The sequence below is a fragment of the Podarcis erhardii genome (genome assembly GCF_964252035.2).
Source record: "Podarcis erhardii genome assembly, chromosome: 5".
Lineage (NCBI taxonomy): Eukaryota > Metazoa > Chordata > Lepidosauria > Squamata > Lacertidae > Podarcis > Podarcis erhardii.
Window position 1 is genome coordinate 46,265,279 of NC_138509.1, and position 27,766 is coordinate 46,293,044.

Sequence of the window (27,766 nt, forward strand, 5' to 3'; positions counted from 1 at the left end):
CCCTTTGATTCTCTCTTTGGTGACACATATGCCAAAATATAAAGGTAAATACATAGATTCAGTGGAGCTGACCTGAATTCCGAACATATTAAAGTAATGTTATGATTGGTTCTGCCTGTGATAACCCCACCCTACATCTATGATACTATGGAGATGGTTCAGTAAATGTCAGCTGAGTGATAAGCTAGGTGGCTGATGAGGCTCTCAGATGTATCCCAGATTAGCTCAACCTAAATGAGTGGCATGCCTATGTACCTATCAAGGTCATGTCAGACCTCTGGCCCATTACGTCCAGTACAGTCTGCTCCACCTGGCAATGGCTTTCCAGTGTCACAGTTATAGGTCTTTCCTAGCCTTGCTCCTGAAAATGCCCAGAATTCAAATATTCAAATTTACAAATTTATTCAAAGAATTCAAATATATATGCATACAATTTAACCACTTTGCTATTGAATGATGTCTCCTCTGGCTGGAACAGCATAATTTGCTTTAAAGACAAGATTCACAAAATACTTATCTTTTTTACTCATCTTTCAATGCCTCAGTGAAAGGGCTTGTCCTTCATATTTCCTAAGAAAGCATTAAAAAGTGGACCCTTTTGTTTTCAGGAAAGGGCCAATATCTACCATTTGTAGAGTTTGTAATAAAAATGTGTTTATGATGTATTTTCTTTGGAAGGTTTTTAATTTGTATGGGATTTCATCTCGTGTAGGGCAGAACCACATGATCAGTTAGCAGGATTTAATCTGATGGCTATCACATGCTAAGTTTGCTGGATAGAATCAGGGTCCCTCATGCAGAGAGTTCTGCTTGTGATCAAGTGACTGCAAGTAGAAATTCTATGCAGACCCTCCCTGTACGACACAGAGAAGGTTGGAGGCTGAGAGGGAAGGAGCATAAACATTCTGACCTCCCTACAAAGTTTGGTGCTTACAAATTCAGGCAAACACCTCAGCACATCTATCTTTTCAAGCACAGAGAAGAACAGCCACCCATAATCTATTAAAGTCTTCAGGTAATGACAAAACCATGAATTAACATCATGTGTAGGTGCCTGTGGGAAATGGAAAAACATTCAGTTCCTTACACTTACCTAATATAAGAAAACTGGAGAACTATTTCTCTATCAGGGCTCACTTGAATTTCCCAGATACACTGTATAATGGCACCGTTTCCAGGATAATATGGTCCAGAGATAGATCCATTTGGAAGGTAAAGAGAGCCACCACATACTAGAAAACACAATATTTTGTGCATGTAAGCCAAAATAGAATTTTGTATAGAGAAATGTGAAATGAAATCCAGCTTAATTTAAACTCTTCCTCCCTTCCTCTCCCAACCTGATTGCATTAACTCTCTCCTTCTGTTATTAGGAAGCAAATAATTGGCCCTTTTAGGTTGAGGCTGGAGGCCTCCAATATCCTTGCCCCTATTAAATTACTAATATATTTGTGGGCAGGATGTTTTTAATGCATTTCTTTTTCCTCTTGGTTTTACTTCATCTCATGGGTGAGAGTTGCTTGTCTGTTTGGTTGGTTGTAAATCACTTTGTTGTTAAATAGGTTAATTAATTAGTTATCAGGTAGTTAAGGTTTGGTGAGCACCCTTAGGTACTTTTCTGAGCCTTGCCTTCTGAGTTGTGAGACCCACTGATAGAATAAGAAGTACCTTTGAGGCCAACCTGTAAAACCCCATCTAAGTTATGGGGCTTAAGGTGAAATGATGCCCCTTATTCTTGTTAGAGTCGGTTCACCCTGTTTTCTATTTGAAGATAGTATTGTGCACTTTGGTTCCCTTCGGCAGATCTGTTGTGTTAAATTAAATGTGTCTCATTCCGCCCAGTCTGTGTATCTTATTTCGCTATGTGGTTACAAAAGATGTTTCAAGCATGCAGACTTAGCATGTAAGCATGCAGGGCTTACATTCTACTTACATTCCATTCAATTTTCCAAAATCTTTATTCAAAAGTCTGTTCAATTTCTTCTTTGTTTTGAAATAATGACTCAGTTACCTTTGGAACATATATCACGAATGCTTTCAAACTTTCAAATATGCACTAGTAACAACACCTAAGAGCTCCACACCCCCATTCTTAATCAATTTCCCACTATTTATCTTTCATACTTCATGCCTATTGAGAAAGATTCAGCCTTGTAATGAAAAAGTAGGACTCACCAGGAAGAGTAGAAGGAGCTGTTCACAAAGAAAAAGGAACATTGATATGCATTGGTAAGAAATAGGCATGCCACTATTATCTATTAATATTCATCAGTATTTTTACCCAGTGAACCCAGCAACCCTGTGCCCCTTGAGGGAACTTCCTTTGGGCCACAGAAATAATCAGATCTCCGTCCATGAGAGCAGAGGGAGATGTCTGAGGTTGACTTTGGTTCCCTTCTGCAGATTTGCAGTGTTAAATTAAATGTGGCTCAGTTCACCTAATCTGTGTGTCTTATTTCCCGGTGTGGTCACAAAAGAACTTTCTACATGCCGACTTACGCTCTATGACTATAGTGGTCAGTTCTCCAGTTGTGGATAGAACTAGTAAGAAAGAACAGAATCAATCAGATTGTGGTAGAATGTGTTAATATTAAGCCAAACATTGAACAACCAGACCTTCTCTCCATGAAACTCTGACAACTGTAGCTCTGAGAGGGCGATGAGGGCCTCCTAAGAATTCTCCACACCCTTAACAAGCTAAAATTCCCAAGAATCTTTGGGGAAAGTATCTGTGGCACAAGTGGCAATCCTTGTAGTAAGGGCCTGAAGGTTTACTACTCAGTGTAACTAACACTGGATATATTTTAGCGGTCCACCAATCCCAAGAAGCATCTAGCCTCAGCACTACTGCATCAGGCTAGAAATGGAAGATTTATAAAAAAGCTGGTCATAGTTTGTTCCTAGAAGAAAAGAAATGGGGAACAAAGTTGTAACCAAAAGCCAGGTTGCTATGCCATGCCTAATACAGCTCACTACAGGATATCCATTGCTTCCAGTTACTTACACACACACACACACACACATACACACAAATTTCCATTCAATTTTCCAAACTCTTTTTCAAAAGTCTGTTCAATTTCTTCTTTGTTTTGAAATAATGACTCAGTTACCTTTGGAACATATATCACTAATACATTCAGACTTTCAAATATGTACTAGCAACCACACCTAAGATCTCCCGCCCCCCCAATTCTTAATCGATTTCCCACTACGTATCTTTCATACTTCATGCCTATTGAGAAAGATTCAGACTTGGAATAAAAAAGGTAGGACTCACCAGGAGGAGTAGAAGAAGCTGTTCACAAAGAAAGAGAAACATTGATATGCATTGGTAAGAAATAGGCATGTCACTGTTATCTATTAATATTCATCAGTATTTTTACCCAATGAAGCCAGCAACCCTGTGCCCCTTGGCTGAACTGTCCTGTGGGCCACAGAAATAATCAGATCTCCCTCCGTGAGAGCAGAGGGAGATGTCTGAGGTTGACCTTGGTTCCCTTCTGCAGATTTGTAGTGTTAAATTAAATGTGGCCCAGTTCACCCAATCTGTGTGTCTTATTTCCCGGTGTGGTCACAAAAGAAGTTTCTACATGCAGACTTACACTGTGTGACTATAGTGGTCGGTTCTCCAGTTGTGGATAGAACTAGTAAGAAAGAACAGAATCAATCAGATTGTGGTAGAATGTGTTCATATTAAGCCAAACATTGAACAACCAGACCTTCTCTCCGTGAAACTCTGACAACTGTAGCTCTGAGAGGGCGATGAGGGCCTCCTAACAATTCTCCACACCCTTAACAAGCTAAAATTCCCAAGAATCTTTGGGGAAAGTATCTGTGGCACAAGTGGCAATCCTTGTAGTAAGGGCCTGAAGGTTTACTACTCAGTGTAACTAACACTGGATATATTTTAGCGGACCACCAATCCCAAGAAGCATCTAGCCTCAGCACTACTGCATCAGGCTAGAAATGGAAGATTTCTAAAAAGCTGATGGTAGTTTGTTCCTAGAAGAAAAGAAATGGGGAACAAAGTTGTAACCAAAAGCCAGGTTGCTATGCCATGCCTAATACAGCTCACTACAGGATATCTATTGCTTCCAGTTACTTACACACAAACACACACACACACACACACGCACACACACACACACAGAAATTTCCATTCAATTTTCCAAACTCTTTTTCAAAAGTTGGTTCAATTTCTTCTTGTTTTGAAATAATGACTCAGTTACCTTTGGAACATATATCACTAATACTTGCAGACTTTCAAATATGTACTAGCAACCACACCTAAGAGCTCCCCCCCCCCAATTCTTAATTGATTTCCCACTACGTATCTTTCATACTTCATGCCTATTGAGAAAGATTCAGACTTGGAATAAAAAAGGTAGGACTCACCAGGAGGAGTAGAAGAAGCTGTTCACAAAGAAAGAGAAACATTTATATGCATTGGTAAGAAATAGGCATGTCACTATTATCTATTAATATTCATCAGTATTTTTACCCAATGAAGCCAGCAACCCTGTGCCCCTTGGGGGAACTGTCCTGTGGGCCACAGAAATAATCAGATCTCCCTCCGTGAGAGCAGAGGGAGATGTCTGAGGTTGACCTTGGTTCCCTTCTGCAGATTTGCAGTGTTAAATTAAATGTGGCTCAGTTCACCTAATCTGTGTGTCTTATTTCCCGGTGTGGTCACAAAAGAAGTTTCTACATGCAGACTTACACTGTGTGACTATAGTGGTCGGTTCTCCAGTTGTGGATAGAACTAGTAAGAAAGAACAGAATCAATCAGATTGTGGTAGAATGTGTTCATATTAAGCCAAACATTGAACAACCAGACCTTCTCTCCATGAAACTCTGACAACTGTAGCTCTGAGAGGGGAATGGGGGCCTCCTAACAGTTCTCAGCACCCTAAACAAGCTAAAATTTCCAAGAATCTTTGGTGAAAGGATCTGTGGCACAAGAGGCAATCCTTGTAGTAAGGGCCTGAAGGTTTACTACTCAGTGTAACTAACACTGGATATTCTTCAGTGGACCACCAAACCCAAGAAGCATCTAGCCTCAGCACTACTGCATCAGGCTAGAAATGGAAGATTTCTAAAAAGCTGGTCATAGTTTGTCCCTCGAAGAAAGGGAATGGGGAATAAAGATGTAACCCAAATCCAGGTTGCTATGCCATGCCTAATACAGCTCAGTAAAAGGCAAAGGTACCCCTGACCATTAGGTCCAGTCGTGGACGACTCCTGGTTTGCGCACTCATCTCACTCTTTATTCTAAGGGAGCTGGTGTTTGTCTGCAGACAGCTTCCAGGTCATGTGGCCAGCATGATTTAGCCGCTTCTGGTGAACCAGAGCAGCGCTTGGAAACGCCGTTTACCTTCCCGCCGGAGTGGTACCTATTTATCTACTTGCACTGGACATGCCTTCAAATACAGCTCAGTACAAGATACCTATTGCTTCCAGTTACACACACACACACACACACACACACACACACACAAAATTTCCATTCAATTTTCCAAACCCTTTTTCAAAAGTTGGTTCAGTTTCTTCCTTGTTTTGAAATATTGACTCAGTTACCTATGGAACATGTATCACTAATACTTTCAGACTTTCAAATATGTACTAGCAACCACACCTAAGAGCTCTTTCCCCCAATTCTGAATGGAATTTCTACTAGGTATCTTTCATACTTCCTGCCTATTGAGAGAAAGAATCAGTCTTGTCATTGGCAGAGGTTCTGTGGTTTCTGGTTGGAAAAGTTGCTCCACTAATTACACTTACATGCCAGCTGAGTCTTATGCAGAGACTGCAGTTCCTAAGCTTTGAGTGTGTCATAGCAACAACAGTCACCACAATCTAATGATTAGAAGTCAGGTACTAAGAGGAACTGAATAACCTCTGCTGAGGCGACTCCAACATCTACCACATTAACATAAATTATTCGCATGACACCTTAGCCCCATATTCAAGGAGAATATTTCAGCAAATATTCAAGGAGGATGTTTCAGCAAGGTGGATGTGACTATGCTTGTTTCAAGACCAGACTTGAGGAACAGAGTCATTGACAATGGGATACAAATGAAATAGAAGTCAAGGAAATCTCTGGAAGAGATTTGTGCTTGCTTCTCCAGACAGTCTGTGATTGCCATCAACAGATCAGGCTCTTTAAAATATACACACCACCTAATTTTCAGGTTTCTCATTAGCTGATGCTCTGCATGAGAAACCTGTTCTATGATATTTGTGTGTACATACTCAGGATTAGGATTTAGTACTTTAGTATGGGAGTCAGAGGACTCTTACCAGCAGTAGTAGTTGCTTCTGTAGTTGCTTCCGGGGTGACAGAAGCTAGTTCATGAAGAGAAACAAAGTAACAGAGTAAGAGGAAAATGGTGCAGTAAAATGAAATCAAAACTGTATATTGTACTAATGCTTTTAAATAGCTAGCAGATTCTTCTTACTAGGATCAATGTGTTCTGTGGTTGTTTCTTGCAAAATGTGTTCTGTAGTTGTTTCTTGCAAGATGTGTTCTGTGGTTGTTTCTTGCAAAAGAAAGGAATAAAATTTTTTAAGAACTATATTACATTGAAACCCCATTTTTGTGGCAGTGAATTTTGTTTGACCATTAGATGATCTAACATATAGTATTTACTTATGAATGAATGAAAGGTGAATTGTTGGGGAATGAGAAGACAAATAAAAGAAGGGAATATAAATCCAATATGTACTCTTGTCCTTCAAGCCTATAGTCCCCTGGGGCAGTAAGGCCCTCTGGTAGTAAGGGAGTAAGGCCAGACTGGTGACTGGGAGCGGCCGCCGAGACCACATTACACCGGTCTTGAAAGACCTACATTGGCTCTCAGTACGTTTCCGAGCACAATTCAAAGTGTTGGTGTTGACCTTTAAAGCCCTAAACGGCCTTGGTCCAGTATATTTGAAGGAGTGTCTCCACCACCATCATTCAGCCCGGACACTGAGATCCAGTGCAGAGGGCCTTCTGGCGGTTCCCTCACTGCGAGAAGCCAAGTTACAGGGAACCAGGCAGAGGGTCTTCTTGGTAGTGGCGCCCACCCTGTGGAACGCCCTCCCATCAGATGTCAAGGAAATAAACAACTATCTGATGTTTAGAAGACATCTGAAGGCAGCCCTGTTTAGGGAAGTTTAATGTATTTTTAATCTTTTTTTGGAAATTGCCCAGAGTGGCTGGGGAAACCCAGCCAGATGGGTGAGGTATAAATAATAATAAAGAAATAATAATAATAATAATAATAATAATAATAATAATAATAATAATTGCATTGGATCTCCCCCTCCAAGGGTGGAAAGAGGGGTTGGAGAGAGAGATCAGGTGATGAATCCCTCTACTTCACTGCCACAGAAGTGTCCCCAGTACTTAACCAAATAAAATCAAAAGCGCCGAAAAAGTGGCAGACCAGGGTGCAGAAGCTTCTTTACTCAAGCAACATTTACCCACACTAGGGAAAATTCAGCTCCTTCCCAACCATAAGAATCCAGTGCCATCCCAGTCACCTGCCAAGCCTGATGTCCTTATCAACATGCCGTTTCATATTTTTTTACCATTTAGTACACATTTAGCGTTATCACATTTACCATTTACCAGTTCCACACCCACCCAATCAGGATTAATTAAGAAAATAATATGGGACTGCATTTTGACGAGGACTGTGCCATGTAGGTGCTGTGCAAAACATGCATGCGTGAGCACAGGTCCACAATAAACCATCGTGTGAACAGACCCAGTAAATGCAACAGGTTTGAAGTCCTGTTTCTGGACTTCCCAAAATGATGGGCCATGAGGATATTCAGTCTTATTAGCCAGGACTCTTTTTATATATTCTTATGCAATTTTTAAAGAAGCATAAGGATCCCTTCATGAAAGCAGCAGATTGAATATATTTGTTGATTAATAGGTGACTTTAAAAATCACATTTTACCTTGTGGCGTAGTATAGTAATAAGCAGTAAATGATGGTCCTGCATTAAAGGAATTTCTGTACAACACAACAGTCATTGTGTCTGAAGTGGATATAAATACATGACGGGTAGCCATGCAAATTCTTCCAAGTTGTCTTGATGAGCCCAGGCCACCATCATAGACGGCAATATAGTCTGTGCGGCAGTTCATACTGTAGATGCAAATTTAAAAGTTATTATTTATTATTCATATTAATGGAGCCACGTAAAAACTCTATTTTTATTCCTCGCAACTAGCAATTCCTCAAGACATGGCATGTTAGATTATGCTGAGAGACTGGCAAAAAATTGATTACCAAATATTGGAAATACACTCAATCATCCTCCATAAATCTGAGTATTTGAAAAAATATGGGGTCAGCCTCACATTTACAGTCAGATTTTAGCAATGTTTTCTAAGTTATATGGATGTAGACAGGCATTGGGAGAAAGCTTTAAGTTACCAAGCTGTGATGAATACTATCTAATTAGATTCAAGTTGCTGAGTACATGTAATGCAATGTATATAATATGTCACAGAATAAGTATTATAAAAACAAAAATACTAAGTAATACATATTCTTCACAGTAATTAAAAGCCCTGGATGTGTGTGAGAGAGGCATTCCATTCTCCCCCTCTATTCTCCATTCAATATTCCCTTATTCATTGGGGCTCATTGTAGGCATTTGTGTGAACTATATCATGTATATACGTATACGGGACTGGATTGAAAAACTCTGAATTGTATCTTGCCCATTGCCTTCTTATGTACAATCATACCTTAGAAGTGGAACAGCTTAGTTCCCGAATGTTTTGTCTCCCATTAGTCGCAAACCCAGAAGTGACTATTCCAGTTTGTGAACTATTTTTGGAAGCCAAATGTCCGATGGGGCTTCCATGAATTCCAATCAGAAGCCTCACTTTGGTTTTTGAACGTTTTGGAAGTCAAACGGATTTCTGGAATGGATTCCGTTCGACTTCCAAGGTACGACCGTATCTGGTCCTGGGTGATTCTGGCTACCTCACTTGATTGTTCTAGACATCAAAAATTATCTTGGACTCAAACATTTTTAACCATATCCACAGGGGAAGCCATGTAAGGCTGTTGCAGCAAAAAACAATGAAGGTTCTGTGTAAAAGGTCTTGCCCAAAGGCCGTTAAGGACTAAAGAATATTAAATGCTGTTTGTCTTTAAATGTGTTGGTCTTTAAGATGGCACAAAACTCCATGTTGTTTAGGAGCATTTTACTGGTTGCAAAAACAGATTTAGAAATTAATCAGTCAAATGTACAGAAAGGACTACGATAATGCAAATACTTACTTCCAACCAATTGTTTTAAACTGTAAAACAACTCTATTGTAAAACATTGGAGCTTTAATTTCCCAGGCACACTGCATCAGCCTGCCATATCCAGGATAATCAGGGCCATAGATATATCCATATGGTTCCAAGAGGATGCCACCACACTGAAAGGGCGCTAAAGAACACAGACAGAACATTTTGTAGAGCCAGGCTCAGTTGTCATTATGCGCAAGGTATTGTAGAGATAATCTCCTCTATAGCAACATTAGCAACATTAGCACTGCATTTTAGATCTTCCCTCAGACCCCGGGCATCTAGGACTATTTGTGTCAAAACAAATATTAATCTACCTTTGGGTCAGGCTGATTTGTGAAAGCAAATGGGGCACTGCCCCACCAACCTCATTCTGCTGTCAGCCGCACCCCCTGCCTGCCTGCCCACCATCCTATGTGCAAGTCCAGGAGGTGGTACTGCTGGTCAGTTTCCTCCTTCTTAGTCTCAGTGTTAGCTTTGTACAGCTGAGCAAGGAGGAGAATGGGGACAACTAGGAAGCTGCCTAGCTGACTGTGCTCTGGCTCCATCTGCTGTTGGTCTTCCTGCTTTGCATTCTTTCAGCACCAAAGAGCATCAACCACGATTGTACTCAGATGGATTTGGATTTGATTTCCCACTTTATCACTACCCGAAGGAGTCTCAAAGCTGCTAACAGTCTCCTTTCCCTTCCTCCCCTTCCTCCCCCACAACAAACACTCTGTGAGGTGAGTGGGGCTGAGAGACTTCAGAGAAGTGTGACTAGCCCAAGGTCACCCAGCAGTTGCATGTAGAGGAGCGGAGACGCGAACCCGGTTCCCCAGATTACGAGTCCACTGATCTTAACCACTACACCACACTAGCTCAGATGGTCCTGAGATGCCATTATTATAAAGGTTGTAAGAAGGCACTGCGTTTTAATTCCATGCTGCATCTTCTGCCCGAAACTACATTATTCCTTTTGCTGTTCACTGTGGCAAAATTACCGGTACATGGAAAAAGGTAGGTACTCACTAGTGGTTTCTGGAGGAAGAGTTGTTGCTAAAGAAAGATGAACAAATTTAAATATCCACCTTGTACTATGTTCATTTTAAAAAATGATACATTGTACTATGTTCATTTTAAAAAAGGGGCCATAGATATATCCAGATGGTTCCAAGAGGATGCCACCACACTGAAAGGGCACTGAAGAACACAGACAAAACATTTTGTAGAGCCAGGCTCAATTGTCATTATGCGCACGGTATGGTAGAGACAATCTCCTCTACAGCAACATTAGCACTGCATTTTAGATCTTCCCTCAAACCCCAGACATCTAGGACTAAAATTTCACCTAGGCACATTGGAAACACCCATTTCAGGGGGCTGGAAATATAGGATTTCTCAGAAGGCGATGATCAGAAAGCAAGGAACAAAAATGTTAACTTTACATCCCAGTGCGAGATGACCATGCTTTCAGTTGTGTGTGTGTTTGCATATGCAATTTTTGAAAGGCTTAAAGCCTATTCTGTTTCTACTTTGTGTCAAAACCAATATTAATCTACCTTTGGGTCATTTCTCACTAACACTCATACAGGCTCCTGCGGTGGAGGCTGATTTGTGAAAGCAAATGGGGCACTGCCCCACCAACCTCATTCTGCTGTCAGCCGCACCCCCTGCCTGCCTGCCCACCATCCTATGTGCAAGTCCAGGAGGTGGTACTGCTGGTCAGTTTCCTCCTTCTTAGTCTCAGTGTTAGCTTTGTACAGCTGAGCAAGGAGGAGAATGGGGACAACTAGGAAGCTGCCTAGCTGACTGTGCTCTGGCTCCATCTGCTGTTGGTCTTCCTGCTTTGCATTCTTTCAGCACCAAAGAGCATCAACCACGATTGTACTCAGATGGTCTTGAGATGCCATTATTATAAGGGATGTAAGAAGGCACTGCGTTTTAATTCCATGCTGTATCTTCTGCCCGAAACTACATTATTCCCTTGGCTGTTCACTGTGGCAAAATTACATGCAAAAAGGTAGGTACTCACTAGTGGTTTCTGGAGGAAGAGTTGTTGCTAAAGAAAGATGAACATTGGTCAGCAAATTTAAATATCCACATTCTACTATGTTCATTTAAAAAAATGAACTACTTGTTACACAGAAGAGTTAAAATTATATTTTATACTTGAATTTTGCATGCAAATGTAGTGAAGAGATACAGAAGAACAGAAAAGTAATTTATTTATTTATAAATCAAGGACTTTTAAGTGAAGAACCAAAGGTGTCCCATTGCTGGCCTAGAGAGATTAGGACTGAGGTGCCCTGTTTTGCATTGCTCCTGCTACAGCCTGAGGGGAGGGCTATTCTCAAATCACCCCTGCTGCCTCTGCCTTCCCTTGAAGAAGAGAAAGGCGGTGGACATAAGTCCAAATGCCTGTAAAGCCCTTCAGTTAACAGAGACTGCAGTGTTTTTACACCATAACAAGTATGTTTTCTATTTCAAGAGGGCCCTCTTCACTGGGTATTCATTATTCTTAACTGCATGAACACAGAGAGAAGGCAACATATTTGCAACTGAATGTTTGATTATTCAGTTGAAGACTTGCTTCTCTCTAATTCATACCCTTTTTGGACAAAGTATAACAATAAAGATTTAGATTGGAAACTTACTATACACGGGTTCGGTTGTCAACCCTGGAGCTGTGAGAGAAGAATTTGATAAGAAAAGCAACCTAGATCAATATTTGTGGAGTAAAATTCAGTTGAATAACAAGCATTTTACCACCCCAGCATGTTGTCATAAATGGACAAGCAACAGAGACTTAAGTGTGTTTAGACTCTAATAACCTTAGAACACTGAAGAGAAACATAGGAGGGCTCTTGACCAAGGTTAGCTGCTGTTCTGAAGAAAATTGTAAATATCCTTATATGAAACAGAGGATATGTGGCCCTTGGGATCCAGTGTCTACACATACTAAAATAAACTAAACTACACATACTAAAATAAACCGGGATATCACAATTTTTCAAGTTTTGTCCTAATTTTGTTCCTGTTTACTCTCATCTTCTCATCAGAAGGTGATATCCAACATTAGTCATATTCAGAGTAGTTCCACTGAAATAAATGAACCTACCCTGAATATGATTAAACACAATGCTTTTTTCTGGGGGGGGGACGCAGGGGTACACATATCCCTAAACATTTTGTGAATCTAAGTTTGGCCTCATTGAGGGGCGATATTTCAATATGAGTAGGAAAATGAGAGTACCCCTAAACATTTTTTAAAGAAAAAAGCACTGATTCAACATTAGATTTCACCTCATGATGAAAGCATATTTACAACAACAACAAAGCAAGAATAAATACATCTGTTTCCAACAAACTTTCATTCTTTCATTCACTTACTCATTTCCATTAAGGTCCACCCCCTTTAATTTTTAAAATGCATGCCAAGAAAGTATGCTGTTTTTATCTATGCTCCCATTTACCACCCCAAGTTTGGACAGGTAAGTGATGTATATTCAATGACTTTTTACCTAATACCAAATAAAGTCTGTGTTGATTTAAAATGGGAATGGTATATCTCAGTTCTGTACGCAGTTAGTTCCACAACTTAGGGAAATAGCAGAACAAAGCATTACAAAACAAATCAATATAGAGCTTTGCAAAGCTAAGTCTGAAAAAAAATACGTACCTTTTGAATTCTCTTTCACTTCTTGACTCCAGCTCAAATTCATTTTCTCTCCCTTGCTATTACTGATATTTTCTACAACAGATTATCTCTCCTTGTTTGGATTTCAGGATTCTCAATAACTTAATGTTAAATTTCCAATAGTTCCTTATTTGGTTTGTGTCTTTATTTTCTCTTCCATGCTAAAACCTCATTACCTCAACATTATCAAGTGCTAGAGCATTTATGAGGTATCATTTAATTACATTTTGGTCAGAGTAGACCCACTGAAATTAATGAACATGACTAAGTTAGGACTCTTAATTTAAATGGATATGCTCTCAGTAAAATTTAGTTGACTACTACCTATGACCATTACTCTGCCAAGCCTACTGTTATGCCCAGGGACCTTCATATTCCCTACATTAAAAAAAAAAGGTGAGCAGATTTCATTACCTGTTGTTAATTCAGGAGCTGGTGAGGTTGTCAGATCTATAAATAAAAAACATCATTTTATAAAACAGTCAACATTCTAGCAATTGTTAATGCTATAATGTCCCGCAGATGTCAAGATTCAACCTAGATTTTAAAAATATTTGCTCTTTTAAAATCAAAACCACATTTATATTTTAAACTTGTATCGGAGCAATTGTAAAATGAGTGGTTGAAATAAGTATACATTTGCATGGTGTGACAACCATCTTGATTCCAAATGGCATCCAATTGTATCCCAGCTTGTCTCTTGATGTCCAGAACAACCATTATAATATTGTAAGAAGTATCCAAATGGATAGTGAAACAAACAATTTTCCAAAATATACAGTGAAAATGTTGATTTTTTAATAAAAAATTATTTGCGAATTTAGCACTTTTGCTTTCCCTATGAAGAAAAAATGAACATTTGAAGGAAGACTGGAGGAAACAAAATGAAAAACCATGGAAACAAATAGGGGTTTGGGCAGCTTTTACGAGTAGCATAGTTCTGGATCTGAGAAGACTAAAAAAGGCAAAATTTCACTGAAAAGGTTGAGCAGAAATAGTTTGTGAATGAGTCAGGCCTTCTCCAGATAATCAAAACAGTGACACTGAACATATGTGTGGAGGGTAAGACCGCAGATCAGCTCCCCATCCAACCTGCATATGTTTTGTAGTAGGGATAAAACCAGGCCTTGCACTGCCTGCAATTTGGCAGGCTTAATGCTCTCTGGAGAGGCATTGTTTTCTCTGTCATCCATTCCTGGGGAAAAGGGGGAAACGTTCAGCCATGTTTAAATTCCCCATCATAATCAATGGGGAGAAACAGGTCTAATTCAGACTCGGAACAAGAAGTCAAACTGGAAAGACAGAGTGGCTCTGAAGCAGAGTAGATTGTTTCCCATTACAAGTACAGATACAAGCCAATCTAGTGAACTGTTGCACAACCCTATTGTTTACTGCGTTAAAGCCCCTCTATTGTAATCCTGAAGCAAATGCCCACAATGTCAAATTCTAATCCGATCTACAAAATTCTATTCCTGCATACGAAAAGCAAAAATATTCAGCTGCATGGAAAGTAAATGTATGAGTTCCAGGGTTACCTGTTATATCGTAAGAGGCAAAAAAGCCAGAGCCTGCAAGATAGGACTCTCTGTGGAGTAAAACTTTCATGAGGCCTGAACGTGAAACGAATACCTGACTTGGGCCATTGCATGTTTGCCCAAGTAGTGCTGAACGATCTACCATTCCATCATAGATTTGAATGTATTCACGAGTACAGTCCAAACTGTGGAGGAAAAAGTGTCATTAGTCATACTGTACAAGGCAAAGAAATTCCTGCATTCAAAAGTATCAGATGACGATGACAATGATTTTATTATTTATATGATTTTGATGATTTCATTTTCTCCTCACATTCTTAACTTTAAAAACTCTGTCTACTCTCCCACCTGCGGTTTGTGACCCCTTGAGTTCAGTTAATTTTTTGTCGTAACACATCAACAGCAAAATCCTATGCATGGCTAATTGGAAGCAAGTACTCTTGAGTTCCCTGAGACCTGCTCCCAGATAAGTAGGACATATAAAGGCCTTGTAGCACTAAATATTGTATCATTTTGATTAATGTAATGTCTCATTGGTTGGTAAGAAATAGGCTCTGGAGGAAAGATTTTGGAATGCATCTCACAATGTCTCAATGGGAGCCAGACCTGGAGCCAGCACATCATTCCTCTCCTACTTTAAATATATGCAGCAGAACTCTAGCAGGAGTGCTGGCTCTGGACAGCTAGACTTCCTAATGTGGCCATAATATTGATTTTCCCACAAAAGTCATGAGCACTGTTTTGTAGGGAATTTTGGAAACTTCATTTATTTATATAGTATATAATATGCATGAGCCCACAGGACATGGTCACCTTAAAGACTTCCATTTCTCACCCTTTCCCAAGGCAATCAACATCTGGCACATTGCATTCAGCTCACTTTGGTTTTATTAAATTTGTGAATGAAGACTCAGAAGCTTCAACAGCCCAAGTGAGATATGCAGGCCATAGTTGACCCAGATTCCCTGGCATGTATGGAATTGCCAGCCATTTTTTACTGACTTTGCAAATAACAGAACAACTGGAATGGACTCTGAAACTGGAAAATGTTCTTTCTTTCTTTCTTTCTTTCTTTCTTTCTTTCTTGGCAGAGCACAGTGATAGAGTATATAAGGGATGAGACAATCTTTCACATATATGCTTTAAGGATATGCATGCTTTTATTCCTTTGTGATTTTAGTAATGATGAAAATTTTTGAAAAACAAATTAAACTGGCACACCTGTAACCCACAACAGGGTGGTGGTGTCAGCTCCCTCACACCTTGCAGATGAACCCGATCCATCAACAAGCTGCTCAGGTGAAAAGCCCTTATACATTATTTACACAAGGTATTTTTTAAAAAAATGTCAAATCAATCAGTTTATGTATTATATCAATTCTGCATGCTTTTGCTCTAGTTATTCAAAACAAGCAAACATATAAAGAAAAAGAAAAGATGAAAGAACCAGGAGAACATGAAAAGGGGTAAGTGTGGAAAAAGAGAAGCAGAAAGTGAAGAAAAAGATTAAGGAGGAAAGGAAGCATGACGAAATAATTTCCTCTTCAGTGGTACCTATTGCCAAAGTACAAGCGAGATGCTGACAGTACAAAAAACTAGCTTTCAGCAACGGAGGACTTACCTGAAATAATCAAGGGTTAGCACTATAGGAATCTTATAATATGAAACAATTGTCCAGAGACACTCTACGACGTTTCCACCACCAGTGTAATATGTGGGATAAAATGACCCTGTTGGATCTGTGAAAGTCTTGCCACAACTGTAGCGACCTAACAAATACAAAAATAAACGCTGAGTATTGTGTCAAAGCATTGCTTCCCCCCACCCCTCCAAAAGCAGATCCCAGTAACAACTTTCCAGCTTCACCAAGACCCAGAGGACAGAATCACAAAGACTGAATTCCATGTGGTCCTTCTGTTTTCTTCAGCCATCTTCAGCATCACATCTGTTGTGTGTCATGAAGCCAGGTGATCTTTGCACCATTAAGCAGAGAGCTGCCATTGTCAGAAGAATAAATACTAGATCTGCTACGAGCCCAGTGAATCCAGCTTTTCTTTGCAGCACAGGCCTATAGATCGGTTCAGCTCATGGTAGGCATTCTTATAAGAACAGGAAGCCAGAATGCAAAGAATTCAAGGGTTTTTCTGAATGCTTTGGTATGGGTATTTGGGGGGGGGTCTGATGTTTGATTTAGTACCCTAATAAAATATTCTGTTGGAGGGGAGGCAGTTTCTCCTTCTCCTTCTCCTCTTCTGGCCAAATATTTAACTTGAGTTAGAACTGTTCCCCCCCCCAAAAAAAAGATTTCAAGCTTATTATTATTTATTATTATTTCTTAAATTTGTATACTGCCCTTCATCCAAAGATCACAGGGCAATTCACAAGATATTGGGTCAGGCTGGGTTGGACCCAGATCAGCTTGGGTCAGATTGGGTTCCAGTGTGCCAGATAGGGCCCTAGATTGCATTGAGGGGCATGCACAGCCCCAGCAATTAGGCTCCTCCAACAGCATCTGAAGGGGTTTGCAGGCTACCCACTAGCAAATTTCTGCATGAGAAAGCGATGCTATATTGTCAGCATGCCGGGAACTGGAATTCAACATTATATTATGTAGCAGAAGAGATGCTGCTTACCTTTAGCTACTGTTGTGGCAGATTTCACTCCTATTTAAAAGAAAAGGGAGAGTGGAAAGAGAATCAAGAAAACATTGCAAGAATACAATTTCAAAATTGTTCATTGAATTGATGTGGCTTAATATGTAGCAGGAAATGTTCTTCATCAAGAAGAAAAAAATGACTTCATTGAATGCCATGCTCGCAACGACAAAAAATATGCCACTTTTGCTAGCAAGAAGAAGAAGAACAAGGACACTCCTCTAGCAAATCCAATTTCTGCAACCATTATAGTGGAATACAGTTACAAATCTTAGGGGTCTCATATGTAGGGCTTCAATCTTAAATGCAATCAAGTTGTGTTCTTACAAACAAAAAGAAACCCCAAATGAATAAGAGCACTCTATGCTAAAAGTTTCATTTCATCTGAGCTCAAAGCAGTAGCTGTACAAGTTGGAAGTTGTACATTGGAGGCCAATCTGCAACACTAGCTCACTTCTGGAGGCAGGGCCAGAGAGACATACATGAGGAAGAACCTGCTCTTTCTAGTATACTCCTGGATTGTAATTCCAGGATTAGGCCACAGCACTGTTGCGGCTGGCAGTAGTAAAGAAGAACCATTGCCAACTTGCATCCCTCCCCCTCCTTCCTTGATTGCTGGTTGACATTGCTATAGCCAGAGGTTAGCCACTAGTTGACAGGGCTGGGCAGTGGTGTAGCAAGCCGCTTGGGTGCCCGGGGCTGGTGCATGCACCGGCCACAGGGGCAGGGCAAGCCGCCCATGGGGTGGGGCAAATAAGCTGAGCTCCAGGCCATGCTGATTTTCCAGGCCATCCACAGCCAAGCAGGAGGTGGTGGCTGGGGCACTCTGCAGGCTGTGCGACACCCGGGACACCCTTTGGGTAAGCCTGCCACCCAGTGTGGACCACCCTCCCTGCCCCCCCCTTAGCTACGCTACTGGGGCTGGGAAAGGATTTCTCTCACAGCCAGATCAAATTTTTATGTTACTGTATAAACTGCAAACGGGGGGGGGGGATCAAAGAACGGAGTTTGAACAATTACTTTTTAGACTCTTGAAATGGGACGTTATTCAACAAAACTCAGTTCTGTTTTAAGAGCAGCATTTCACAATGTTTGACTAGTATTAAGGAAATGAATGTTAGTACTTAAATTCAAACAACATGAATCATTCTTCTGATCATCTTTATAACCTTACTGGCTTCTGGAAATTTGATAGCATTTAATTTACGATTACTGCCACTCAACCACACACAGAGTAGCTCCTTTTCATAATCCTTTTGTTCTGAAGTGGTGCTAGTATAATCTCAAAATGCTTCCATAGAACCCCAGCGAAACCTTTGTAGAAGGCTTAATTTGCAGAAGACAGTAATTGCACCACAGCAAATCTTTTGCACCTGCCGTTGGGAGTATCTTTCATAGAGGTCAAAGAGGAGCACACGGGACACAGGCTTTGGATAAACATGGGTCTCGACTATGTGCAAACATGACTATGACTGTTGCTCAGCATCCCAGTGGCATAGCAATGCAATCATCATGTCAGGTAGACTGATCCACACCTACACCCCTGGCACCCTTTAAGGGGGCCCTCCTCATGTAAGGCAATGAGAACCCTAGCTCCATTCCTTCTCAGCTAAGCTACAGCTTGGTGCCAGAGCATCTGCTTTCCACGCAAAAGTTCCCAGGTTCAGTTCCCAGCATCTCCAGGTAGGACAAGGGGAGACTTGTCCTACAAGCTAAAGAACACCAAAATAGAAATATTTAATAAGTGAATTTACTAAAGCTACTACTGCTGAGCTTAAAAAAGGTTAAGGTTAATAGAGGAGTTTATTGTTTTATATAAATACATTTAAAGGTTATTAAAGAAGGCTAAGCTTCTTCTGTATGACTGTGGGAAAGTATAATGAAAAATAATGATTAGCAATGAAAGGCTATTTTTGCAATAGTTGGGAGATGTGTAAATAATATCCAGGGGGAAGAACAATGAGTGTATTAAGCCTTGCTATGAAACTAATTTTTACAATGTTTATAGCCTGGCAGCATGTAATTCCTCTCTCTCCCTACCCACTGGTGGAGTGCTTTGAAATATTGGCTAAGAATCTGCATGTATGGCTTTGGAAGCGGACTACTCCTTCATTTGGTAAATGAGGAATACATCGGCTCCTGGTCAAAAACCATGACATGTAAGGCCTCTTTGATAGGTCTTTCAACCTTTTTCTTACCCACCTGGGGTATGATACTGCCCTCAAAACTTTGAATATCACCTTTAGTGATTTGCGATCTTGCTCACATGTGCCCCATGGTCCATCTGTGTCAGGATTCCAATACCTACAGGGGTTTTTTTGTTATCTCCCTAGCTTAAGAATTTGACTGTATCTAACTATCGCCATCTGTTTTCTAAAGTCAGATTAAATGTTTTCCCATCTGAAGTGCTGAGGGGAATATTGACTGGTGTCCCATACCGAGATAGGCTGTGCCCATGTTCCCATGATGTTGAATATATGGAACATATTTTAATAAACTGTAGTTTGTATAAACAGGTTCGACAGCATTTAATCAATCCAATACTATCGGAACAATCTAGAAATACTGACCCATTTCATGTCAAGGTTCTCCTTGAGGATAAGTTTGATACTGTTACACTTCTTAAAGGCAATAAAAATAAGAAATCAGTATGTACCAGCTAAAGCTCCTCTGTTGGCCAGCAAGGCTGATCTTACACCTTAATAACTGTTAATATGTACTATTGTTGTACTGTGTATTTTGGGTCTAAGGACCACGATAAAGTGCGCTCTCTCTCTCTCTCTCTCTCTCTCTCTCTCTCTCTCGTGTGTGTGAATATAGATATTATAGATATTAAATTAAGAGATGTCCCATATGTGTTTTTTTCACCCAGACATTACCAGAATTGAAGATCTATATCTGATGTCTGGGATTGGGTGTTCAAAACTGGGAAATGAGTGCAGAAGAAGGAACTGGACCTCAACTGTTGTGCTTTAACTGACCCACAGCTTATGCTTTCAGTGCTCTATTTGCGCACCTAGGTCTATGGAATTACAGTGAGCAGGACTGAAATGGACTGGTTCCTCCACCTCGATTTTTCTTACATCCATGCTGATGATCACAGCCTGTTGCCTCTTCCCTCTTCCCCAACAAACACACAAAAATACTTCACCTTGAGGACAGGGAGTAGGTAGGAGAGGGCAGAGTGCTCTTGAAAAGGCCAAGACCCAATAGATTTCTGCTTCAGCAGGAAATGATGTTCTGAGCATCTCTTCCCACTGTGAATGGTGGTGGGCTGATCTTCAAGCCTCCATCATTGAACCCTTTGGAGAAGCCTTCACCACCCTGGTGCTCTTTGGATGTTTTTGGAAGCCTACTCCCATCAGCCCCATTCATGTTGTTTGGGACAGGAGTTATAGGCTAATGACATCTGGAAGGCACCAGGTTGAAGAAGACTGCTCTTGAGAATTATGGCTGAAGGCTCAGAGAAACCTCTCAAGGGTTTTCAAGAATTCAAAAGTAATGCTTATGGAATACAACCAACTGGGGTGGTGGAGAGTCCCTTGATGCCTTCTCAGCCATAAATAGCTGCATGGAATGGATATTCTCCATAATAGGAAATATTTGGGCAAATGGGGGGGGATTTCCTTGCATTGACATAGATATTTGCTTCCATGCAAATTCAGTTATGACAATCTCTATAACTACAGAAGTCAGAAACTAGATGAAGCTAGTCCAGTATCCTGTTCTGTCTGTGGGAAGCCTGCAAGCAGGACCTGAATGTAACAGTAACTCAGTAACTAGAGTTATTTAAGGCAGAGTCAAGTAAAATACAATTCAAGCAAAAATGTTACACAGCATAGTACCTTGGACACTTAATATTAAAAAATGATGCATTTCCAATTAGTTAATTAATAAAATGTGTAAGTTGTGGTTGGTTCATTTTTAAAAATGGAAGTTTTTCAAATTGGATGCAACCCATGCTGGGGGTGATGACATAGGCAATGCACAAGAAAACACAGGAAAGAGTGATGTGTAGGAAAGGAAAAGCATTTCCAAGTCACTGAATTCCTCCTCTCTAAACCAGTTTGAGTACACCATCACACACCACAGACGTCATGGTCACGCAACAACCTACGCTGTTTCTGGCAGGGAGAGAGAGGAAATTTCTGGCACTGACCAACCCTTGCCAACCTTCTCTTCCCATCGCCAGCCACACCTTCCCTCCTGGCTTCCAAACTTTCCCCCTTTGTGTGGGTGGCAGGATCTGGCACACAGTGGTTCTTGTTTAAGACTGATGCCCAGGAGAGCCTACAAAACAATAGTCACAACTTGCATCAAAATATATTTCAGCACAGCTAGTCACTATACAAAACATTATTGAGCCAGGGAATTTATAGTCCAAACCAGCTGGAGTGGAACAACTACTTAAAAATGAGTTTTAAATAAGTGAGACCTACAACAAAAATCTTGGCGTGTGCAGTGGCCTCAGTTCAAGATTCCCTACTCTAATTCAGCTCCCCCTACCTAGGAATGGGCAAATCTGTGCATCTTGGTTTCTCCCCATTCCTCATGTTTCCAATCCTTTCAGTTTTTCACATTTCCAATCCAGTTTGTAATTTTTAAAGTCTTCATAAAATTTATCGGCATTTTGGTGCAAATTTCTCCTAATATACACATGCACATTTGCCCCTTTGTACACATTTTTTTGCAAAGCTGTTTTCCCTAATATAATGCATTTCATCTGTTATTTTCACTTACATATTTTCACTTACTTAGGCACCCTTTATCCTAGTCTATGCATTTGTGTAAGCATTACTTATCCACAGAATAAGATCTCAAAGGATGGCTGTATTTTAGTTTGTGTATTGTTTCAGAAAGTGCATGGTAGGTAGGTTCACCTTTAAATGTGAACGGAATCAAATTGCTCCCGTCTATCCCTTGGTTTTCTGTACCTGCCCCCAACAGTCAATATTTATTGGCCCCTGAGGACACCGTCCCTTGTGTGGAATGCTTGGTCCACTTTTCTTCTGTAAATTCCATGCAAATCTACGGTTTCCCTTAAACCTATTGATAGCCTCCATTTTCATTTTTGGAGTGCCATTTTGGCTCTGTAAGATAGGAGGCTTTTCCCCTTAGGATTGGAAATAGTGTATGTGATTAATGATCAGTTCTATTGATTGCGGGAGGGGCTTACTTTCCACAATCCTTCTAAACTGGTTTTAGAAGTGAATCTTCCATCCTATTGCCCATGATTAGGGAGACCCTGAATCTGTGCATGAAGGAAACCTGTGGCAACATCTGCTGGGACCAGGAGTGCCAACTTGGCCCCAGGACCATGGGTGCCATGTAGCGTGCATGGCCTTGGCACCAAATTTTGTGGGTGCCCAGCCCCTTCATGGCGAATTTTGTGAGTGCTCAGGCATCCAGGGCCCCAGGGAGTTGGCGCCTATGGCTGTGACCTTCTGGGGGCAATTGGGGTAGGGGAGATCCCATAGCACATCAAAAACATGAACTTCAACTGGGCACATGCTGAAGAAGCTGCTACGCTCTAAAATACATCTAATCCATTTTACATTGAGGTAAAAACTGCCTTTCAAGCTTGAGTGTTCTATAGGTAGTATAAGTAGGAGCACAAATTTGATGCTCAGAGGTTCTGGACTCCAGGTGGTGTTTACCTAGAGCCAAGGGTGCCAGTGTCTGGGGCCAAAGCACTTTAGCTTTCTCCCCCATCTTATTTTAGAGAAGGACGGGCCAACTTCTCTGGACAATTGAGGAGATGCACATGACATCATAAAGTCGCACAACATCAGAATGCCATGCAGTGCCACACGTGTGACATCAGAACGTTGCACGATATCATGTGCATGATGTTGGGATGTCATGACAGGACCCCTAAATAGTCTGGAGAAGCTGGCACCTCTGCCCAGAGCAGATCCTTTAAAATTAATGGACCTAACTTAGTCATGTTCATTAATTTCAGTGTGTTTAGTATATGTAAAACTTAGTTGAATACCACCCAATATGTTTGGGAAGATTCCTAACCAAAAAAATGTTGATTTAGTTTCTTAATGACCTTTTTGAAAACTGTTTTTCTTTCAAGCCTCCAGTGGAGAGGGTTAGAAAAAGTTCCCTAGACAATCTACCTAGTCTACATCTCAAAACTATTCTCTGAAATCTAACTTCCCTGAATTGAATGTCAAATGTAATCAAAGTAATAAATCATTCAACAATTTCCCCCAAACAAAGGCAAGGTTGTGAAATGAATAGAGTAATGGTTTTTAATTTATTTTCTAACAAACACTAACATACCGATCCAACCAAAGTTCACCCCACTGAAACTAGTAGAATAAATTGGTTTTGACAAACTTATCCCATTGCTCCCGACAAGATTTGTGGTCTGTTCCTGTTTCCTGAGAAACAAGTCAGTGGCACTTACTTCCCTGAAAGTGTGCATAAGCGTGGCTAACTCTAGATGGATGCACAGACCATAATCTGAAGACAAAGCAAATGAAAGTCAATTTTCTACAGCAAAGTTGATACCTATGACTATGCTCTAAAAGGTTCAAGCAGTTCAGATATGAAAACAGTCAACATTCGTTTCTTCATAGGAATATATGAAGCTGCCTTATACAGAGTTAAATTCATTGGTCCATCTACATCAGTACTGTCTACACTGATTGGCAACTCTCCAGTGTTTCAGTCAAGAGACTTTCCAAACCCTACATGGCGATACCAGGGTTGGAACTTGGAGCCTTCCCTACCACTGAGCTACAGACTTTGTCCTTTATTTCTCAATTCTGATTTAAGCATTTATTTATTGAAATTGCTGTTCGACTTTATATATGCAAGACAGAAAAGAAGGTGAAGCAAAGATCTCTTTCTCTCTCTCTCTCTCTCTCTCTCTCTCTCTCTCTCTCTCACACACACACACACACACACACACACAGCACATTACCTGATGCTGAGAGTAGCACCCAAAGGAAGATCACAGTTTGATCCATCTTGGGCTAAGATTCCAGGAGAATTAGGAGTAGTAACCTTCAGGATGAAGACACCTGAACATATATAGTGTGGTGGGTCTGAAATTTGATCTGCCCTTTTTCGTCAGCTCCTATGAAAAGGAAGTTCTCTAGAAGGACTTTCGCTATGCCAAACAATGTTTGTTAAACTATGCCAACAATACGAGTTCATATCAATGCCACTTCCCTTATCTTTCATTTTTTATACTTGTTGTGTAAACAGTCCTCAATATGAGGCCCAGTGCTTGTCATTCTCCTTCTTCCTTTTAAAAAAAGGGGGGGCTATTTTCCAGAAGAAAATGAGTGTGAATTAGATACCATTGAGTGCACCTACATGTCACTTCATTTGGGGGAATGTCAGCAGGCAAGATTCTCTTAAGGAGAGTGTTGCACAAGAAATATTTGTGCCCAAATGCAGCCAGGATCTAGAGAAACACACAGCTACTTCTGGGTGCTGAACTTGAGCTTTGGGCTTCTGTTTCTTGAAGTCATTCATATCAGTTATTAGCTGTGAGAGAATGTGGCTGGTTTTAAAATGATGTTTTTTAATAATTCTATTTTTAATAATTCTATTTTTAGTTGTTCTGCTACTTGGTTGTTTGCTGCCCTGAGCTCCTTTGGGAGGAAGAGTGAGATACAAATCTAATAAATGAATAAAATAAGTTGAACCATTTGTTTTCTCATTACATATTTTTCAGATTTCTTCTTGCCCCTGACTAGGGCAGTGGTTCCAACCTCCCACCCCCACCCTGGACCATTTTAAAACTACTGTGGTTCTGTATGAGTGTTAATTGCATTTTTATAGCTTCTTTTATTTATTATATATCACGCTCAATAGAATTCGAATGATAATACAATACAATAAATAGAAAGCAATTAAAACACTATTAAAATAAATATAGGTGCTTAATACAGTAGATATGCCACCTCCCATCTTCAACCACAAATCTGAAGACATGCCACAGATAACATGGAAAAGGTTTGCAGAACACTGCTAGTCTGTGGACCAGGGCTTGGGAACCTCTGTAGCAGGGTAATTCAACAAGAAGATGTTTCTCCTTATGACTGCCTACTTTTTAAAGCCAGAACATTCATGGGGACTTTATATATATATATATATATATATATATATATATATATATATATATATATATATATATATTTGCTTTCGTAGATTTTCACGGGTACAGGAATGCAGGTTTTGGTGTCCTCGGGTGTCTTCCCGTGTAAAAGTTGGGGTGTCTAGGCGACGTTTCGACGAGGTCTCACTCGTCATCTTCAGGCTGGTGCTTTCGGCTTCTTGTTACTGGAACAGAGCAGGATCTCAGTGTTTGAGTTCCTATAAATACTGTAGAGGGGGTGTGGTGTATAGCCTCCAATGTTCTGGGCAGAGAGGAAGTTCCCAGGCTAGTGTGCCTTTTCTTCTTTTGTTCCTTAATTACTTGAGAGATATCTTGAGTGATTTCTTGAGTGATATCCTGAGTACCACTTAGGTGGGTCATTAGGTGTGGATTAGTTGCTAAAGTCTTTGTGTCTTGACCTCTTGAACTTTGTGAAGAGTTTTCATGAGAAGATGGCTGTACTGTACTTAGTTGTGCTCTGGCTTGGCTTCGTGTATAGGGGCGAGCTGTGGTTTTGTGGCTTGTGTCAGCCAGATCTGTGTAGGGATTGCAGGGGGGTGCAGCATCCGGAGGTGCCACCATGGATTGGCTACTGGATGGTGTCTGTAATTCATCTGTGGAGAGGGTCTGGGTTTGGGTCTGGTGTGGTTGATTGGTGTTGGCGTTCTGTGTGCCTCTGGATCTGGTGTCAGTTTTTGTGGGGAGGGCTAATTTCCAGATGTCTGGCAAGCGGGATGTGTCACAACATGAACAAGCGTGACGACACAGATGAATTACAGACACCATCCAGTAGCCAATCCATGGTGGCACCTCCGGATGCTGCACCCCCCTGCAATCCCTACACAGATCTGGCTGACACAAGCCACAAAACCACAGCTCGCCCCTATACACGAAGCCAAGCCAGAGCACAACTAAGTACAGTACAGCCATCTTCTCATGAAAACTCTTCACAAAGTTCAAGAGGTCAAGACACAAAGACTTTAGCAACTAATCCACACCTAATGACCCACCTAAGTGGTACTCAGGATATCACTCAAGAAATCACTCAAGATATCTCTCAAGTAATTAAGGAACAAAAGAAGAAAAGGCACACTAGCCTGGGAACTTCCTCTCTGCCCAGAACATTGGAGGCTATACACCACACCCCCTCTACAGTATTTATAGGAACTCAAACACTGAGATCCTGCTCTGTTCCAGTAACAAGAAGCCGAAAGCACCAGCCTGAAGATGACGAGTGAGACCTCGTCGAAACGTCGCCTAGACACCCCAACTTTTACACGGGAAGACACCCGAGGACACCAAAACCTGCATATATATATATATATATATATATATATATATATATATATATATGGTTTTTGTAAATTTGTGCCACATTAATTATTTTCAAGGCCATGCCTTTGAATTTTTGCACATATTCTCTGGGTATTTGATCAAGCTAGAAGAAAGTCAAGACTGGTGAATGCTGAAAAATAATCAAAATGAACGAACAGGTAAGGTGTGAAGATAATGTATCTGGAGCCAAGTACTGAGCACTACAAAGACAATAGTACATATTTAAACAGGCATTGTGAAAGATAAAGTAGCAGAGACAGCCAAGAATGGAAAATCGGATGGTGCGTTAAGAAGAAAAGGGGTTGAAAGCAGGTCAAGGACATTTCAAGGCTTTGCCAATTCAGATGGCAAGAAGGAGATGGGAAACTACTCAAGCAAACCTCAAACCAAACTATCTGATATTTATTAACAACAATTTCTGCAAAGAAGCATGACATTTCTAAACATGGGAAGTTTACAAGAAAATTCCATTAATGAGTGTTTAAGGAGGGGGAGGGCCAGACAAAGAACAATTTAACAACTATTTTATTCCTGATTCACATGAATGGTAGTCTTGTGACAGTTTTAAAAGCAGCCTTCCAGGGGAAAAAAGAGCCTTAAAAGAGCCTGCTGGATCAGGCCAAAGGATTGTCTAATCCAGCACTGTGTTATCACAAAAGCCAACCAGATGCCTTAAATTTCCACAAGCAGAATTTAAGTTGTTCTCCCCCCCCACACACCCCTTGAATTCCCAGTAGAAATAGAACACAGCCAAGATGACTGGTAGCTGTTGATAGCCTTGTCCTCCATAAATTGGTTTAATCTCTTTTAAGTCCTTCCTATTTTGTTTGCCATTAATGCCTGTTGTGGGAGCAAATACAGGCAACAACCATTTTACATGTGTTCAACATGTGCGCAGCTGCACACACACGAACACACACACACACACACATCACTGCAACCTGGAAGTGGCCAGGAAAGGTGGCATGGTGGAAGCAGGGCAGAGGCAGGACAAGGGCAGAACAGGACATAACAGGGCAGAGCAGGCTTGTGTATGTTCTGCCATTGTGTGCAGGGGTCAAGAATGGAGCCCCCATGCAAAATGGCTGTTGCTTGTACCACATGTTAACTATGCATTGTGTGAAGTTCTTT

At 40.7% G+C, this 27,766-nt stretch overlaps 1 protein-coding gene across 2 annotated transcripts in view; it reads right to left on the reverse strand.

Moving 5' to 3' along the window:
* The window catches only part of LOC309342807 (scavenger receptor cysteine-rich domain-containing protein DMBT1-like), a 31,854-nt gene extending 7,655 nt beyond the window's left edge, over nucleotides 1-24,199 (reverse strand). Inside the window, exons 1-17 of one of the 2 annotated variants that reach the window (XM_081863650.1) lie at nucleotides 24,116-24,199; nucleotides 17,158-17,187; nucleotides 16,146-16,293; nucleotides 14,525-14,709; nucleotides 13,404-13,439; nucleotides 11,947-11,976; nucleotides 11,325-11,351; nucleotides 10,322-10,348; nucleotides 9,296-9,452; nucleotides 7,956-8,146; nucleotides 6,462-6,542; nucleotides 6,304-6,348; nucleotides 4,721-4,762; nucleotides 4,396-4,413; nucleotides 3,603-3,644; nucleotides 3,278-3,295; nucleotides 1,094-1,232 (exon numbers count right to left, since the gene is read on the reverse strand). In XM_081863650.1, the coding sequence (XP_081719776.1) occupies nucleotides 1,094-1,232; nucleotides 3,278-3,295; nucleotides 3,603-3,644; nucleotides 4,396-4,413; nucleotides 4,721-4,762; nucleotides 6,304-6,348; nucleotides 6,462-6,542; nucleotides 7,956-8,146; nucleotides 9,296-9,452; nucleotides 10,322-10,348; nucleotides 11,325-11,351; nucleotides 11,947-11,976; nucleotides 13,404-13,439; nucleotides 14,525-14,709; nucleotides 16,146-16,293; nucleotides 17,158-17,187; nucleotides 24,116-24,161 (1,262 nt within the window). In that variant the 5' untranslated portion in view covers nucleotides 24,162-24,199. The remainder of the gene's footprint in view (nucleotides 1-1,093; nucleotides 1,233-3,277; nucleotides 3,296-3,602; nucleotides 3,645-4,395; nucleotides 4,414-4,720; nucleotides 4,763-6,303; nucleotides 6,349-6,461; nucleotides 6,543-7,955; nucleotides 8,147-9,295; nucleotides 9,453-10,321; nucleotides 10,349-11,324; nucleotides 11,352-11,946; nucleotides 11,977-13,403; nucleotides 13,440-14,524; nucleotides 14,710-16,145; nucleotides 16,294-17,157; nucleotides 17,188-24,115) is intronic. The other variant, XM_081863651.1, reaches the window with a different exon arrangement.
* Nucleotides 24,200-27,766: the final 3,567 nt, after the last annotated feature.